We start from the raw sequence: 19,414 nt of genomic DNA on the forward strand, positions 1-19,414 counted from the left end.
CATATTTCTCCATAAAAATTCACAGTTGGCAAGGAAAAAAATAAAGTTCTATCAGAAGAGTGGACACCCACTATTTTCTTATGCTATGAAACAAGCTGCAGCTGTCAAAATATATCCTATCCTCAATAAAGAAAACCAAAGTGGATTTCTAAAGTAAAGCATGCTTCAATCTAACTAAAACAGGAATCAGTAACAGTTAAAGAAAAGACATTTATTTTATTCTTGTCCTAAGCCAGCACCCTGACATCTCTCCGTTTTCTTCTTCTTCTTCTTAAAATGCAGTGAATTAGCCTGTAGTAACTACCCAAACCCTCTCCTTCTCACTACAAGAAGTAGATCCAATCCTGGTATGTGAAAGCAAAGGAGGCCTTCAAAGTAAATTCATATTTCAAGCATCTAAGTGCTTGATCTCTTACAGACAGGCATCCCCTACATCTAGTTCCTGAACTTGTTGGATAAGAATCACCCAATATCATTATTAACACAAAGATAATCAGACTTCTCCCCTAGAAGTTTAGATTTAGTACATTTGAGCTGAAGCCCAGAAATCCATGTTTTCATAACAAGAATCAGATGATATTTAGTTTCAGGAATCATTTGCCAAAAAGCAACACTTTAAAAAGCAGCAGTTTTCAATCTCAACTACACAGTACAATCACAGGGGAAACATTTAAATACACCAATGCCCAGGCCTATGCCAGAGATTATGGCATAACTGAGTGGAGGGTGAGGCCTTGATATTGGTAATTTCTTAAATTTCCCCAGGTGATTCTGGTGTGCAGACAGAGTGAAGAACCACCAAATTAAAGATAAGTGTTGCTCTGGATGTAGAAAACAAACTTATGGTTCCCAACAGGTGAGGCGGGGGGGGGGGGGTGGAATAAATTGGGAGATTGGGATTGACATGTACACACTGCTATATATGGAATGGATGGCTAGTGAGGAGCTACTGTGTAGCATGGGGAGCTCTACTCAATATTCCTCTGGTGGCCTATATGGGAAAAGAGTCTAGAAAAGAGTGGATGTGTGGATGCGTGTGGCTGATTCACTTTTCTGTGCACCTGGAACTGACATGGTATCGTGGGTCAGCTATACTCCAGTAAAAATTTTTTATTAAATAAATAAAGATAACTGTTGCTCTGAAGCGAAGATTTACTAAAGGGGTGAAAAAAGAGCTATTATATATTATAAATAACTGTCATTATATATTATAAATAACTGTCATTCTTTACTGTACAATCCTGATAAATCCCTGATCTTTAATAAAGAGATGAATCTCAAATCAAAGCTGCCCAGGGGTGTAAGCAGGCCAAAATCCCTTAAGCTGTAATGCCTATATCATTTTAGAGTAAATATGTTAAGAAAAAAAAGGATAAACTAAGAGCAAAAATAGTACATCCTGGAATTATTAATAGAATGGTCTATCCTAAAGTTACATTTTGAGATATACATACATGTATATGTTCTCTGAGAAATTTAGTTTTGTAAACTTATATACATAATTCTTTATTCATTAAGTTCCAATTAATGTTTGCTAAGTGCCAGGCCCTATTCCAAATGCTTCACAAATATTAACTAATTTAATCCTTATAATAACCCTATGAAGACAGTTCCATTCTTATCCTCTTTTTGATAGATGAGCAAACTGAGGTACAAATTAAATAACTTGTCCAAGCTCACACAGCTTGTAGGCCACAGAACTGGAACTCAGAAAGCTGGTTCTTAAATCCACACTCATAAACCACTATGCTATTTGAGATGGCATGTTAGATAATTTTTTTAAATGAAGCTGGACATATGGGTTGGGGAGTGGGGGATACAAACTACTGGGTTAGACAGGCTCAAGGACATACTGTACAACATGGGGAATACAGCCAATATTTCATAATAACTGTAAAGAAAAAGAAACCTTTAAATATTGTATAAAATTTTTTAAAAATTAAAAAAGTAAATTGATGACTAATTGTTTAATTACATAACATCATTATCTGCACATCTGTGGCTATTTTAAAAGTGCTCACGAACACAAATATGAAGAATATGGGGTACTTTGTTTTCAAGTCCTTTGCTGACATTGACAGCTATCTATTTTTGTCAGCACTGATATGGGAGCTGAGGATACAGTGGAGAGCAAAACAAACCCAGTTCATCCCTACACTCTTTAAGGACGCTGAAAGAAGGTTTAAGGTGAGGTTCACTTCCATTCTTCCAATAAATACTTACTGAAAGCTCTAAGTATAGAGGCTGATAGAGTACAGAATAAAACAGATTCCTCAAATTAAGTAGCTCACCATCCAAAGGGAATGGTAATATACAAGTAAACTAACTATACAATATAAAGTATTATAAAGAAGAAGCTTGCTGGAATAAAGTAGGGTCCAGAATAAATGGAAAATAAGCTATTGAAATAGAATCGTCCAGAAAAGCTTTATTGAGGAAACAATACCTGAGCAAGCCTTATGAAGAACTGAAATCAAGAACACTCTAAGAAAAAAACATGGGCAAAGGACCTAAGGCAGGAAAGTGCTTTGAAGTGTTGGGAGTGTTTGAGGAACTGAAAGGAGATCAGTATGGCTGCTTCACATGTTGGAGACAAGCTTGAAAACAGACATAGTGTGGACCATACTACACACAAGTGCTTACATGACCAAGTAAGATATTTGGATTCAATTCAAAGTGTAAGCAAAGCCACTGAGGTTGTTAAGCAGAGGAATAAAGTGATATCCTTCACATTTTAAAACAAGGCCTCTGGCTTCCATACGGAGAATAGACTAAGGAGGTCTCTAGAAAAAGGAAACCTGTAAAAAGGCTAACAGTAGCCCAGGTGAGCAATGGCAGCAGCTGAGATTAAGGGTGGTAGCAGTATAGATGAAGAGAAGTGGACAGATTTGAGTCATGCTTTGAAGGTAGAATCCAGACAGCATGCTGAAGAGAAGAAGATAAATGGTATCACTTCAAGGTCTTCAGTACAACTTCTTCATTTTGTACAGAATTGTGACTAAACCAAAAAATTAGGTACATTCAAGTCTTTGAATAAAAATATTGAGTAGGTTCTCAAAAATTCCTGATGCCCCTCCACCCACTGACAACCAAATGAAACCCAAATTCCTCAGCCTGCTATTCAAAAGCCTGCATAATAAACTTCCAAATGCTCTTTGGATTCAAAATAGTCCACTACTATTACACATACCCTATCCTCAGAGCAAATGCGTGTCCCTCCCTGGTTCTTGTGATACTTCCCTGCCTCTAGTTTACTTTTCTGCCTGGAAGACCCTCCTGCCTTCAAACTGCAACTTATCAAAACCCATCCAATATTCACAATTTCAAGCACCATCTCTCTCTCTCACACAAAGCTTTTTTGATCACATTAACAGGACAAAATAATTATACAATATGAAGTACTATGGGGCGAGGGGGAGAAAACAGGAGAGGAACTCTTCCAAATTCCCATGGTATATGAGATCATTTTATTTTAATTCTCACATTCATTGGTATAGGATAGTACTTGCCTCATCCTCAATGAGATTTACATAATCATTTAAGGTAGGTACTGTTTCCTTTTTCATTTCTGTATCTCCTAATAAACAAGGCATAGTGTCTTTTAGAAACCATAAATGCCCCATTTGTTCATTTGAACTGAAAGGCAAATATCTAAGTTATATTTAAGTTATTCATTGATATCCCCAAGCCTCTGTTTCCTTCGATTATGAATGCCTGCATTTGTTCATTCACTTACTTACTAAAACATCTGCTGATTAATAAGCAAAATGCCAGGTAGTTGGGGAAAAAAATGAATAAGACATGGTCTCTGCACCTGAAGAGTTCAGAGTCTAGTGAAGAAAGATACATAAGTTATGATAATATACTATACTGTGATAAGTAAAACAATCAAGATATGTAAATGCTTGGGCTTCCCTGGTGGCGCAGTGGTTGAGAGTCCACCTGCCGCTGCAGGGGACATGGGTTCGTGCCCCGGTCCGGGAAGATCCCACATGCCGCGGAGTGGCTGGGCCCGTGAGCCATGGCTGCTGAGCCTGCGCGTCCGGAGCCTGTGCTCCGCAACGGGAGAGGCCACAACAGTGAGAGGCCCGTGTACCGCAAAAAAAAAAAAAAAAAAAAAAAAAAGATATGTAAATGCTTAAGCCATTTCTGGAGGAGGTGGTGGTGAGAAGTGGCAATATGCAGAAAAAGATTTCTGGTAACGGGACAAGTGGAGTAAATTGTATTTATCAGGGAGAAGAGAAATAGGAAGAGTATTTCAGGCTAAGAAGACAGAGGACTGATGCCAGAAAGCCAAGTATCAGTGCCCTATAAATGAAAATAGTCGAAAATTATCCAAAAAAAAAAAGTGGCTGAGGACTTTAATCTCCCCCAAATTTCCATTTTTCTACCAACTTTAATGTTACCTATAAGAAATAATTAGAATAGAGAATTCAAAATTTAAGTTAATGGCAAAGTCAAAACTTCCATGAAACTTCTGAGAGATATTATTTACCTATAAAAAATAGTTGTTAGGACTAATTTGTTTTCTTCTTTTAAAATATTTAGTTTTTATACTATTGGTTTAACAGTAATTATATTTTTAAAATTTAGTAACAAGAAAAGAAAAAAGATAAGAATTTTTAAATAAAAGAATGATCAACAATTTGAATTATTATAATAGCTAATACCTGCTGAGTACCTACCATGTACCAGGTACCATTCTAAGCAATTTATATGTATTAATTTATAAATACTTCACAATAATACTATATGATAGATACTATCATTTTAAGGGAAATTGAAATTAACAGATATGAGATCTGACTCAATACTATAGGTTGTGAAAATTAAGAGTTTTTTTTTTAAATGACAACTTTTTTATGAACTATATTATGATCAAACAACCATCAAACACACTAAGAAGAAACCATAGGGGGAATTACAATAAATAAAAGTTAACAGCTCTTACTTGATTAATTTCACTTTGGAGTTGTAATCCATGCTGTTCCTTTTCTTCTCTCTGTTGTTGTAGCTGTTTAAACTCTGCCTTAAGGTGCTGGTACTTGGTCTCCACTTCTGATAATTCTTCTTTGAGCTTTTGAGTAGCCTCTCCCTTTTCACCTAGCTCTGCCTGTATTCTCTGCAGTGAGGTTTCAGATGCAGATAACCTTGACTGAAGCTGTTGACAATCTAGGTCTTTTTGATGAAGGCTTGCTTGTATATTCTTTCTACTCATACATTCTTCATTATGTTTCTCCTCTAACTGAGTGTAGTCCAGTTCTTTCTTCTGCAACTTTTCAGTCAAGTTCTGAAATAACAATTTAACAATTTTTTTCTTTTCCTAATATTTTTAATTATTCTAATTATTCAAATAATCTTTAGAGCAATATCATTTCCTACTAAATGTTTTAGTAAATATTATAATATAAACACAGTGAAAATATTTTAATCAAGAAGAATTAAATTGTTATATACTAACTTATGGTTTTATTATTGGTCTACTTGACTAAGCTCTATTAATATAATTTAAGAATTACCAACAAAATTTTGACATAAAATGAAAACACTAAAATCTACTAACTAGATTCTTTAGGCTATGCAACATATTTATAATCTCCCATTTGAGTTAAAAATTGAAACTACCCCTCTATTATCAAAAATTACTTTAAGTAACAATATGGCAATTCTGATTTTTGGCTTTGCAATTTCATAATTGGTAAGAGCTTTAGCAATAACAATACCATTTACTGCTCTAGTATGCCTGATTCTACTGATTCCTCATTTTTGCTCTTCTTGACAAACATCATTTTTAAGAGTCACAAGTTTAAGACTTACTCAAATTTCTTTCTAGGTGTGTAAAACAGTGATCTTTTTTAAAAATATCACTTACCTGCCTTATATTTGTTATTTTACTCAATACTATCAAGTACAAAATATAAAAATGACACCTCCAATCAAAGATCTGGATCAACCAGCCTAATCAAATGTTAAAGTCTGGGCTCAGTGGAGTTTTTACTACTAATATGGAACATTTTTAGTCAAGATATTTACACACAAGATATGGATCAGAATTTTGACTCAACTCTGTAAGAAAGATAGCCAGGAAAAGAAGCCACTATAAGCACCTGATGAGTCAATCATGGACATTTACTATACTCATTTTTATATACAGTGTGCTAGAAGGGGATAATACAGAAATAGTGGAGGGGAAGCAAAACTTCTGGCCTTTAAACAGACTATAATCTAAATGAAACACATTTAAAAATTTTTTCTAAGTTAAAACATAATGCACAAACACAGATTAATACAAAAGCTGTGTTAAATTTCTCAAGTGCACAATTTTTTTTTAAATGAAAAGAGCAAAGTCAGGTGGGGCTAACTAGTAAGTTAAAATCACCTGAAAACAAAGTTTGAACTTGGTAAAGTAGTGAGAGGAGTTAAGGACAAGGTATATATACATGACTCATGCTATCTGTTCTATACAAAAAGACACAAAGGAACAGACAAACAAGTTGCAAGAGGGGACACAGGGGAGTAATAAATTTAGATAATAGAGTGGGAAAGGCAGCAGTAATGGTTCTTAAACACATGTCTGAGAAAAAGTTCATTAATGTAAATTACCAAGTAGAAATATACTATAGAAAAAGCAGTGTCAAAAAGATATATGTCAGAAAGACAAAATGGGAGACAAATTAAAAACAGCACCCAGAAGTTTTCAGCAAAATTAGCAATTAGCAATTAGTTGTGTCTTGACTGACCAACAGACACAGAACAAAAGAGGTAGAGCCAAAAGACTAGAGATAAAAATAATAATTTTGAGTCAAACTACTTGTTAGGAAAGTTCTCTCTTTATAAACACTTTGTCTTACTCGTTAGTAACTCCACATCTTTCTTGACTTGATTTCATACTTTTTCTTTTAAGAAAATAATATTTATTTTAGAATTCATAAGCTAAATTAAGTCTATTCATTGATCATTATAAATGCCTTGCATCTTTTCAAAGAAAATTCTAAGTTACTAAATTTTATGAATGCAACCATGCTCACAAATACTTGGGTGGGATATAATTTTAAAACATGCTACAAAAATTAAGTCTAGTAGTGAGGTAGTGAGCCTTCCTCATAGGCTTACTCATAAAGTGCCCAAGTAATCCTACTAGTTCTATACAAAAAGGACCCCTCAGACAGCTTTACTCTTTAAGAAGCAAAAATACATTACAACCATTCACTTTAAAATTCACTTATCCTAAAATATTAATCAAAATCTTCCTGCTTTATTGCACAGATGAGATAATTAAATTTTATTTAAAAGAACCTAAACCACTTTCTTTTTAAATAACCTAATCCACTCACATTATATATTTTTATATGCAAAAGGTTTACTATATCTAGTATCACAAACTTTTTATCCTTATTATGGTCTTCTCATGGAATCTGAAGCAGAAAGTCTAGTGAATACATGGTTTTTGAAGATTGATTTTTTTTTTAAGTACAGTAGAATCCATTAAAGAAAACAGTAATTGCACTTTCACTTCTCCATATTAATCCTTACAACAAAAGATGAGATAGACATTATCATCCCCATTCTGTGGATGAAGAAGCTAAAGCTGAAAGAACCTGATATGACTTGGCCAGGTAGCAGAGTCACATATGATGATTCAAAGTCCAATAAAGTTTTCACAACACAATTCAGACACTCCGTGAGTTAATTCAGGCTTCCCAAAGCATACACTATTCAAGTTTAAATTATAAAATGAATGTTAAGCTTAACTCATAACATAATTATCATTTGAGTAAGCAAAATTCTTTCCTTCCGAATGTCCAGTCCTCTTTTGACTTCCTCACCAATTGTTCTTTCAACATATTTCCTTACAGAGACAATTTCCCTGTATTAGACTCTGTTATTCACTTGTTACTAGCCCAGGTAATGAGAAGAAATGCAAAAAGAATGGCATTTTTTATTGCTTGATAGCTTACAAAGTGGTTTCAAGGATCTCATCTCGTTTGTTCCTCAAAACAGCTTTGTGAGAAAGAACAAACTGAACTACTTGTACCTCTCCAACATCTTATATTTTGTGCTCTTACATGTCCCCAAGCCTTCTGTATCTAGCTCTCAAAATGAAATGCCATTAACCCCTCTGCCATGTGACATGCTCCTAAGCATCCTTAAAGACTAAGCTAAAGGGACTTCCCTAGGGGCGCAGTGGTTAAGAATCCGCCTGCCAATGCAGGGGACATGGGTTCAATCCCTGGTCCAGGAAGTTCCCACATGCTGCAGAGCAACTACGCCCGCGCCCGAGCACCACAACTACTGAGATTGCGCGCCAAGAGCCCGTGCCCCGCAACGAGGAGCCACCTCAATGAGAAGCCCGCGCACCACAACGAAGAGCAGACCCCACACACCACGACTAGAGAAAGCCCGCACACAGCAACAACGACCCAACACAGCCAAAAATTAATTAATTAATTAATTTTTTTAAAAAAAAAAACAAGACTAAGCTGAAAAGTTATGTCTTCAACAAGAGTCTTTCCTGATTTACTAGGCAGTAAGTTAGGAAAACATCCACTTTGGTCTTGACTCAACTCTGTATCACAAAACTTACAGTAAATAAAAACAGTAACAACAAACATTCACTGAGGTGCTTACTCTAAGCCAGGCAGTGGTCTAAGCACTTCAACATCTATTACTTTTTTTAATACTCATATCAATCCTAAGAGGCAAATAAGTATAACAGTACTTCTTAGCAGAAGAGGAAAGAGACTTTGAGAGGCTCTGGGTTACAGCCAGTCAGTTACAAAGCTGGCATTTAAACATGCCTTTCACCACTGTACTATGCTGTTCATCTCAATATACCACTTTGCAATACAGTGGTAATACACAGCAATACAACTACTTGCCATATCTGGCTTCTGCTTTGGCCTATGAACATCTTAATACTGAGACTGTGGGAAAGCAGAGAGCAATGAAGGATGGAAAATGGGTAAGAGGTGAGACCCAAAAAATAACTCAGTCTCTTACAATGACCTATATTGATCACATTAGTAGCTTTAAATGAGCATATGATTTTGTTCAGAATTTATATGGAAATAGTTAATTAAATTGAGCTGCAGAATTTTGTTTAAATGTCAGCATATGATTCTTATTAGAAACTAAAAAGGAAATTTCTTCAAGATTCCTGGCTTGTTTTTAAGTTTTCAAAGCCAGTGATTAAAAAACACTGGTTTAATGCTGAAAATCTTGACATTAACAAAAAAGTAACTATTTTTTCAATTCATTATATTTTATAATGTTATCTATCCACCTTGATGCTGCCTGTGATCCACAAAAGCTGCCCAAGGCATTTCATTAATAGCCTTCAAAAGACCAGGCACAAGGGCTTCCCTGGTGGCACAGTGGTTGAGAATCTGCCTGCCAATGCAGGGGACACGGGTTCGAGCCCTGATCTGGGAAGATCCCACATGCCACGGAGCAACTAGGCCCGTGAGCCACAATTACTGAGCCTGCGTGTCTGGAGCTTGTGCTCCGCAACGAGAGGCCGCAACAGAGAGAGGCCCGCACACCGCGATGAGAAGTGGTCCCCGCTCGCCACAACTAGAGAAAGCCCACACATCGAAACGAAGACCCAACATGGCCAAAAATAACTAAATAAAATAAATAAATAAATAAAATTAAAAAAAAAAAGACCAGGCACAGAGATTTCCAACTTCATAACACTTGGATATCACCACTGTCAACAATCATGGTTTGCCAAGGACTTGGGTGAGGAGAGGTGGGGGAGCAAGGATAATAAAAAACGGTAGATGCACATCTGTGCTTGCTCTAACCAGTGAAAAAAATCCTACACAGGAAAACACTTCAAAAAAAAATTTGAAGTCTTACTTATGTAAAGATTATTAAGATTAGTAGAAAATCCTATTATTCCCTAATCAAAACTATCCTAATTTTACCACACTAAACCGTCTTGAGTCCATGTATTATTCATTAAAAAAAATAGTACTTCCTTTAATAGTGTGAATGTATAATGCATGTGTGAATATATATATATATATATACACACACAATCTGTGCTTCATTATCCCTTATTAATAGTTTAGTGCTTCAAAAATACAAAATAAATTACACTGATCATAAACATCCATTGTGTGTACACCTCTGGTAAATTTCCAAGAGGTAGAAGGTCAACTCTGAGCTCAAAGACATTAAAAATCAAACTGAGGGACAAAGATAAAACTAGAGTATATGTGGAAGCTGTCTACATATAGCTTGACAGGAGGGAAAAAATGGGGTAGGGAGACACAGAGGTTTTCATAAAACGTAAAAAAGATTAAATTTTAAAAACCAATCAGCACCAGGAGTATACGGAAAAATGGACAATGGTAAACTGGTATAATTACTCTGGGAAATAGTTTGGGATCATCTAGTAAATTTGATTATGTATATAGCCTATAACCCAGCAATTTCACGTGAGACTACAGAACAGAAATTCTTACACAAATGCATGAGATTTGTATGTGAATGTTCATAGCCGCAATATTTGAAATAGCAAGAAAAAAGAAAAACTGTGAAAAAATAGGAAGTATATTTGGGTCACTTCTGCTGCATACCAAATAATATAACTGTCATACAGAAGAGCATTTATGTGATTGAATTATAAACTGAACTAGTTGCTTTTTTCCATGAAACACCATTTTTAAGAATGACAGACAAACTATGACTATTCAGATTTGGGGAGGAAGAAAATCTGTCACTTCAAAGGATAGAACTGATAGTACTGGTTGCCAATGATAAAATTCAAGCTTCCAAATGAAGCTTAGAATTTTGGAAAACTTGTATCCACCACCGTGACCTTGACACTTCCTCATACCTATAAAGTATTCTAAGATTGATGGTAATATTGACAAATGTGATTAGTTTTATATTGTACAATGCAATGTGTCAATATTTGGGAAAAAAATCTGCATAACTCAGTGAACCAATATTTTCCACATGACTAATACATAACGTTACAAAATCATGCACAGGAAAGACCCATGCAAAAGGCAAGACAGAGAAAAAAATTTTATTGTTACAAAGTACAAAAACTGCATTACTATGGTTTCATATTCTACACTGTAATTAACTTTTGAGAAACTATACTTTTGTTTCAGTATAATATCAAATAAAAATAGCTACAATTATCTGAAAGGGCTATTAAGATAGTCCTCCCTTTTCCAACTACACATCTGTGAGACTAAATTTTCTTCACACGCTTCAAACATATCACAACAGATTAAATGTAAAAGCAGATATGAGAATTAAGTCATCAAAGCAAAGCCAACAAATACACCATATCTCTGAGTAAAAATATTTAATAACTTCCTATTCCTCTACCACCAAAAAAGTAAAGACATGGGGGAAAAAAGTATTGATACCAATACCTGCCCTATCCCAAAACTAAATATTATCTGTTGCTCATCTTTAAAGAACCAAGGCGGAAAATATTAACATGACAGAATAAGAACAAAGTTGGAGGTCTCATACTTTCTGATTTCAAAACTTATTGAAACATACAGTAGTCAAAACAATGTGGTACTGGCATAAAGAAAGACATATAGACCAACAGAGGAAGACTAGAGCGCCCAGAAATAAACACTCACATACATGGTCAAATGATTTTCAACAAGGGATCCAGGACCATTCAATAGGAAAAGGACAGTCCTTTCAACAAATGGTGCTGGGAAAACTGAATTTCCATACGCAAAAGAATGAAACTGGACCCTTACCTTACACTATAAAAAAATTAATTCAAAATGAGTCAAAGACCTAAAACTATTAGAAGAAAAGCTTCATGATGCTGAACTTAGCAATGATTTCTTGGATATGGCACCAAAAGCATAGCAACAAAAATAACTGATAAACTGAATTCTCTCAAATTTAAAACTTCTGTGCATCAAAGGTGTGATACTGTAAAATATACATTTGGTCCTGGTTCCCATTTCTGGAACCAGGCTCCTAAAACCCCAGGAATTCCCTATGTGATAAGAGCAATAAAGATATCCTTTGCTATTCCTAACAAGCCCCTTTCAACCACCTATGAGTTCGTATTAATGAGGTGATTTTTTAGAAAGCCTTAAGGATGGGGGTTGGTTGCCAGGGGAACCAACCTTGAAGAAAGGGTTAGAACTTTCAGTCCCACCCTGACCTCCAGGGAGGGAAGAGGGGCTAAAGGTTGAATTAATCACCAGTGGTCAATGATTTAATCAATCATGTCTGTGTAGGGAGGAAAGGGTTTTGAGAGACTCTGAGCTGGTGAACACGTGGAGAGCACCCAGAGAAAGCATGGAAGCTTCAAACCCTTTCACACATATCTCGCCCTATGCATCTCTTCCATCTCACTGTTCTTATGTTATGGTCATCTATAATAAGCCAGTAATCTAGTAAGTAAAATGTCTTCCCAAATTTTGTGAATTACTCTAGCAAATTAATCACACTGGAGGCAGGGGATTGGGAACCTCCCATTTATATAGCCGGTTGGTCAGAAGTACAAGTAACAAGCTGGACTTTCAATTGGTGTGTGAATTGGGATGTGTGGCAGAGGTGGGGTTGGGGTGCTCAGGCAGCCCTGCAGGACTGCACCCTTCATCTGTGGAATCCGATGCTAGCTCCAGGTAAGCCGTTTAAGAACTGAGCTAAACTGTAGGACACCCAGCTGGTGTTGAGAACTGTTAATATACGGAACACCCTCACATCTGATGTCAGAAGTGAAGGTGTAGTACAGTATTGAGAGTAGAGACACACAGGAGCGTTTTTCCTTTATAAAAAGATACAATCAACAGAGTGAAAAGGCAACCTAAGAGGAAATATTTGCAAATCATATATCTGATAAGGGGTTAATATCAAAAACATATAAAGAATTCCTACAACTCAACACAAAAACACAAACAATCCAAAGAAAATTACATAGCCAACAAGCATATGAAAAGATGCTCAACCTCCTAATCATTAGGGAAATGCAAATCAACCATGAGGAGATACCACCTTAACACTCAAAAAAAAGACAAATAAAAATCACAGAAAATAACAAATGTTGGCAAGGATGTGAAGAAACTGTTGAATCCCTGTGCACTGCTGATGGGAATTTAAAAGGATACAGCCACTATGGAAAACAGTATGGTGATTTCTTCAAAAAACAGAACATAGAATTACCAGTACAATCCAGCAATTCCAATTCTGGGTATCTACCCCCCAAAAAATGAAAGCAGGATCACAAATAGATATTTGTATACCCATGTTGAAAGCAGCACTATTGACAATAGAACTAGCCAAAAGGAAGCAACAGATGATAGATAATACAATATATACATACAATGTAATATAACCTTAAAAAGGTAGGAACATGAATGAACCTTGAGGACATTATCCTATGTGAAATAAGCCAAACACAACAAGACAAATACTGTATGATTACACTCATATGAGTTACTTAGAATAGTAAATTCATAGATATAGAAAGTAGAAGGGGTTTGGGGCAGGGGAGACAGTGAATGGGGAGTTGTTTAATGAGTGTTAAGTTTTAGTTTTTCAAGATGAAAAGACTTCTGAAATTGGTTGCATAACAATGTGAATGTAAATAACACTTAAAAAAAAACCCACACAGAACAAGTCATACTGTACTGTGCCAATATATAAATAACATACACAAGATTAAAGTTTAAGATCTATAAAATCAATTCACCATTATATGTAGTTTTTAAATTCTTACCTGATTTTTTTGTGTTAATTCATTAACTGAACTTTTAAGTTTTTGTAGTTCCTGCACATATACAGCAACTTCCTGGGGGCCTTTGGCAAGTTCACTCCTCAGCTGGTCTATTATGGCCTAAAAGGAAAAAAAAGAAAATTAGAGTAAACTAAAATGAAAAAGGAAATGAAAGCATCCAAAGGTTTTCAGATTACATACATTTTTGTCATTGTTGTTGAACTGAAATAACTCAGAAATTTCAACCTGATTCTTTATCTTACCAGCTCTACATCTTTTCTGGCTGAAAATTAATTTTTAAAATTTATCCAAAATATACAACTTCATTTATTTAATAATACATGAAATGAAAAGTTGACATCCTATTTTATGTGTCTGAAGTAAGCACCAAACTGCAAACTTGAATTTACTGGCTTTAAATTCTATACTTTAATCCTCCTGAATTTAAAAAGGATATGCCAAGTTATGTCTATATTTTCTCCCAGTTTCTGTGCACAGCCTTTTTTTTTTTTTACTTCAAAATCATGTTAAATGCAACAACCAACATAGAAATACCATTGAAAGTGGTGATTCATCTTTTGGACTGTAATGGAAAGTATTTGTCCAAAGAAGTTATCAAACAGAAGCTATATATAGTTTCATTAACCTGGATCACTCTATGACCATGAATAATAGCTGGGTATGAATTTGCTTTAATGCATTTAATATTGTTTAAATGAAAATTAATGTCTATTATGAAAACAATGGTTTAATCATTTAATAAATAAGGTAAGAGAAAGATAAGCAAAGAGCCTAGAAATACAAGCTTCCTATACATGAAAGCTTCAACCACTAGAGAGAGACTAAGTACTGCCTTATAAGTATGGTTTCCTGCAAGTGATATTAACAGGAGAACTTTTTCATTTCTAATACTGCTTACTGGCTTTACTTTTTACATTCTTAACATTACGATTATTTTCAATTGCCTATATTCTTCATCAGTAAATAAACTATAATATGAATACAATAAATTTCTTAATTTTTTTAAATGAACACATCGGCAATTACCTATATCATACATTACAAGTGAGTACTTTCATCTTCAAGGAAAAAATCTTAGAAGGCTACTAATTTATTGTGACAATAATGCCAAGTGATCTTTTGCTACTTCTTTTGGAAAGCCTTCCAGAATGTGTGGCCCTTTTTTTTGTTAAAGGATTCTCATTATAATAAAACCAAATCCATTGTGGATGAAGGGATAAGGATAATGGATGAAGGTATAAAGTTTTAGAAACAAACTAGTAAACAAGGTAACTGAACTGAATGATTAAGCACTTGGGCTTATTTTAATAACCATAAATTAATGAAACTAGTTTTTTGAGTGCTTTCCAAACTGGTTTAAAGTCAATAAAAAGAGGTTTCAAAAATGTTTTGGGGAATGACAGCATGTCTGAGATATGTTTATGACCTGATTTTTTAAGGAAAACATGTATATAAAATATACTTCAAAGAAAATATTTAAATATTCATGTATTTTTAACTGTGTTCAAGTAAAAAGTGTATCCTAAACGCTTTCTGTCTTGAACTGGTCATGTAACGTTGAAATGGATATAGGTATTGGAAGTTTATTTCAATTTGTTATGTCTAACAACTTTGAACCTCAGAATCACTTTCTATTAGCAATATTATGGATGTTAATAAATATATTAGGAACAATCCAGCTACTTTAAATTAGTATGTTTTAATCATGTAGTACAAATGCCTACTTATCACACAGGAAAATAAATTATCATATTTAAATCCCTACTTCTAACTCTCTTTCAAAGGAATTACTAGAATATTTCACACATAATAAACAGAAATAAGTAACAGTGTATTAAAATGCAAATTTTGAGTATATTTCATTAAAATACCATGATTCCACATTAAAGTTTATAAGATACAGTTAGCCATGTGTAACATCTATCTAGTATCTATCTTGCTGATAAATGCCAACATATAAAAGGAACTAAACAAAGAAAATGTAAAGCAAATGTATCCAAAATTATTTTGTTATATCTTATACCTTTTAGATACAGTAACATAAATAATTTTATAATGTATCCTTCATACACTAAATATGTATATGTTTCTAAACTAGAATTTTTAAAAATATAAAAGCAAGCATTTAAAATTTTTCACTTTACTCAAGGGGGGAAAAAAGAAAGATGTGGGAAAAGTATACACCTAAAGGTACATTTTAGTTATGGGGAAGGGGAGGAACAGGAGTGAATTATAGGACACTTTCACTCTCTCTACTGCACATTATGAGTCGTTTTAGTTTTTGACAGTGATCATATGTTTCTATTTTAAAAAAATAAAGACTGAAGACAAAATTTCAAAGGAAATAAATACATTCACTATAGCAATATCACTGGGTGAAATTCAAAAAGAAGTTCTTCAAGTCACACAGACAGTCCTCACTAGTTAATAGGACAAGCTCATTTGTGGCTAGAAATCTTTAGCACTTGCACTTCCTGGGAATGCTGCTCCCAATATTCACCCTGCTTCTTGCTTACTTCATTCTTCTCCCATGTATCCTCTTTGAGGATACCTTCCCTGATCATTCTATCTAACATTGTCCCACATTATTGCCAGCCCCACTACTGTCCATATCCTGTTTTGTTTGTCTACATAGCACTTAGCATTAACTGACTTTCTATCATGATTTGGTTTACTTATATATTATTTGGTTTCCACAAAGGAATATAAGCTTTATAAGAGCAGGCACTGTATCTTATTCACTGTTGTATTCCCCACATGTAAAATAGTTGCTGACACTCAGGCATTCAAAAAATACTCGCTAAAGGGATGAGTGATTCTATCTCCAAGAAGTTACTAGATATTTGTACACAAGGAAACAGTATATAAGACTCTATAAAATAGTTTGCATTTCCTTGAAGCCACGTTATTGAATTTAACATCGAATTTTTACTAAAAAATTTTAAATTACAAAATAATTAAGGAAAAATATTTCACGCAAACCTGCTAGTGCTTTAAGATTATAATTATTGTCCTAATATTCTACTAGTTTTAGTAAATAATCATTTTAAAGATGGTTAAAAATTTGCTTGATTAATAAAACAAAAATGAGCATATGTTTGAAGTTCTGAGATTGCCTTAAAACACAAAATTGCCATATGGTGCTATGGTACTATTAAAAGTAGTACTAATATTAAAAGCCTTCCAAAAACACATTACCTCAAGTTTAAGCATCTCCATTAGAAAGCAGAAAAAAATAAAATAAAATGATGGATGAAAGGTGGAAGACTGACAAAAGTACACATTGAACATACAATAAAAAGTCCAAACACACCTCTAAATCTGATCTCTTATACTAGCTTACTTTTAAATGATACTTAAATGCTCTCTTTAGTAACTATGCATGAGTATAATCATACTTATTCCATCTCTTTATAACTTTATTAGCTTTAAAAATTGGGATTCAAATAAGTATATTTGGAATACAAATAAAATTCTTAAAAAATCATTTCCATTAAAGACAACACCAAATATAAGTTGATGACAGCTTTGATATGTTTAATAATGTAGATTTTTAGGAATAATCCTTTTATTAACCTTAATTTCTGATCTAAAGAAAAGCTAATTATTTTAAAAGTACTTTTAAATGCTTTAGAATGAGTTATTTTTCTATATGCCTTCTAAAATATCTAGATTTTTTAAATGTCAGTGAATTCATAAGTTATATTTTTAATGAAAGGAATGGAACATATTTAACAATGTATAATACCAGATTATATATCTTGAGCCTCAACGAGAAATACCAAACAAATCATTACATTTTTAGTTTCTTTAACTCCTTTTACTGTTTTGTTTCTGATTCCAATGTTTTAGGTTCAGTAAAGCAGTAATATATAAAAGGTTTTTTTCTATTAAGTTCAAGTTATATAATTCACTAACACACTTAACTGAGAATAAATAGAAATGAATTTTAATAAATTAATAAAATACATGCCAGTTTTCAAGGAGTAAGCAGAAGCTAAAAACAGTTATAAACAAATAAATGAGATGGAATATTTAGACAGTAATTTTTTTTCATGTGGAAATGGTACTAGACACAACTCAAAAGTATTTTAAGCTATACTCAATACAAATATACAATATGTCAAGATATAAAAAGTAATAAAAATAAGTATTAGATCAAGATTAATAGCACAAATTTACTTCTAAGGCAATCACCAGACCACCTAAAATGGGAAATAACATGATATAGAAAGAACACGAGTTTCAGACCAAACTTGAGTTCTAATCCAAGCTTCTTTATGTTCGGTGCATGACCTTGAACAAGTTATTTAACCTCATTGAGCCCAGATTCCTTAAATATAAAACAAACTTAATACTTAACTTCCAGGGTTAAAAGAAATTTCTACTCAAGCATTATCTGGATGGGATTTTACCTCATGAGACTTCTTTGATTCAGACTCTCCTTGATTACACATTAGGAGCTTTTTATTGGCTTTGATAAATTCATGAACTCCCTGAAATTATTTGAAAATTTGTGGTACTATGTGTCATTGGGCTACAAAGATCACTTTTGGGAAATCTGCACCTGAAGTTCATAAACTTTAAAGTCTGAAATGTTAAGCATCATAAAGCCTCACATGCCTATGCATGTTGTACCCATAAACTTTCACCATTCCTCCACTAATAAGATACAGGAGGAACTAAAATAAAGGATTACATGGGTTATCTATAATATTTATACTCCATAGCTCATTAATAAGTTACTAATTATGAACAGAGTGGCTTTTAGATCACCAGCTGAAAAACTCTAAGAAAGAGATGCAAGTTGAAATGTCACTATAACAACTTTTTAAACTGAAAACATGAAAAACAGAGGTCCACATAATATATGAGAGCTTAAGAACTACACATAGTACTAGTTATAACAAAATACCTCCTATGATACAGTAGGAAGGACAAAGGCATTTTTAAGCAAATATATTTACTACACATCCTAGAGTTTGTCACATGCTGACATAATTATATAAGGGATTTACAGGCCAAAGTCATGCAAGAAATAGTACAAGAAACTGAGAATGTTTATCCTGGAAAAGAAAAAAACTCAGAGTAAATATGAACAGTCTTCAAATATTTCATGTGGAAAAGAACAGTTTACTATGTTTAATTCCTGAGAACTGGAACCAGTGCATGTAAATTATAGGGAAACAAATGCCAACTCAATGGAATGGCTGACTTAGGAAGAAATATGCACCCCTACACCACCTAGCAAGAGTTGTAGATCACTTATCAGAGATGCTATAAAGGGAATTCCTGGATGGAGTGTTAGACTAGATGATTTTTATGACTTCTTTCAACCACAAAATTAAATAACTGATAAATGAAAAAGAAGTCGAATAGAAAATAAGTCTTAAATACTTTTTCTAAACAACATTGGTTATACAAATGAAGACAATGAAATCATACTTCCTTTACCCCTACCAAATTGAAATAAACTTAATTACTACTTACTGACTAGTCTGGAGCAAATTTAACTTTAAATGTAATTTCTATACAATATACATCATTTATTAAACAGAATAATACTCTTGTATGCAAACATTCTTCTCTAAGGCTCTAGCTTCATAGAGCAAATATTAAAAATATTGACTATCAGACTATATTGACTATATACAAATATTACCCAGACCAGAT

At 33.8% G+C, this 19,414-nt stretch overlaps 1 protein-coding gene across 7 annotated transcripts in view; it reads right to left on the reverse strand.

The window, feature by feature from the left end:
- The window catches only part of EEA1 (early endosome antigen 1), a 271,730-nt gene that overhangs the window by 49,589 nt on the left and 202,727 nt on the right, over window positions 1–19,414 (reverse strand). For all 7 annotated transcript variants that reach the window (XR_014326625.1, XM_082851184.1, XM_082851183.1 and 4 more), the window contains 2 exons: window positions 13,724–13,840; window positions 4,952–5,290 (listed from right to left, as the gene is read on the reverse strand). Coding sequence is in view for 6 of the 7 variants with exons in the window: in XM_082851184.1 (XP_082707310.1) it covers window positions 4,952–5,290; window positions 13,724–13,840 (456 nt within the window). In the remaining variant the exon portion in view is untranslated. The remainder of the gene's footprint in view (window positions 1–4,951; window positions 5,291–13,723; window positions 13,841–19,414) is intronic.

This window comes from Leucopleurus acutus (genome assembly GCF_964270905.1).
Source record: "Leucopleurus acutus genome assembly, chromosome: 11".
Classification (NCBI taxonomy): domain Eukaryota; kingdom Metazoa; phylum Chordata; class Mammalia; order Artiodactyla; family Delphinidae; genus Leucopleurus; species Leucopleurus acutus.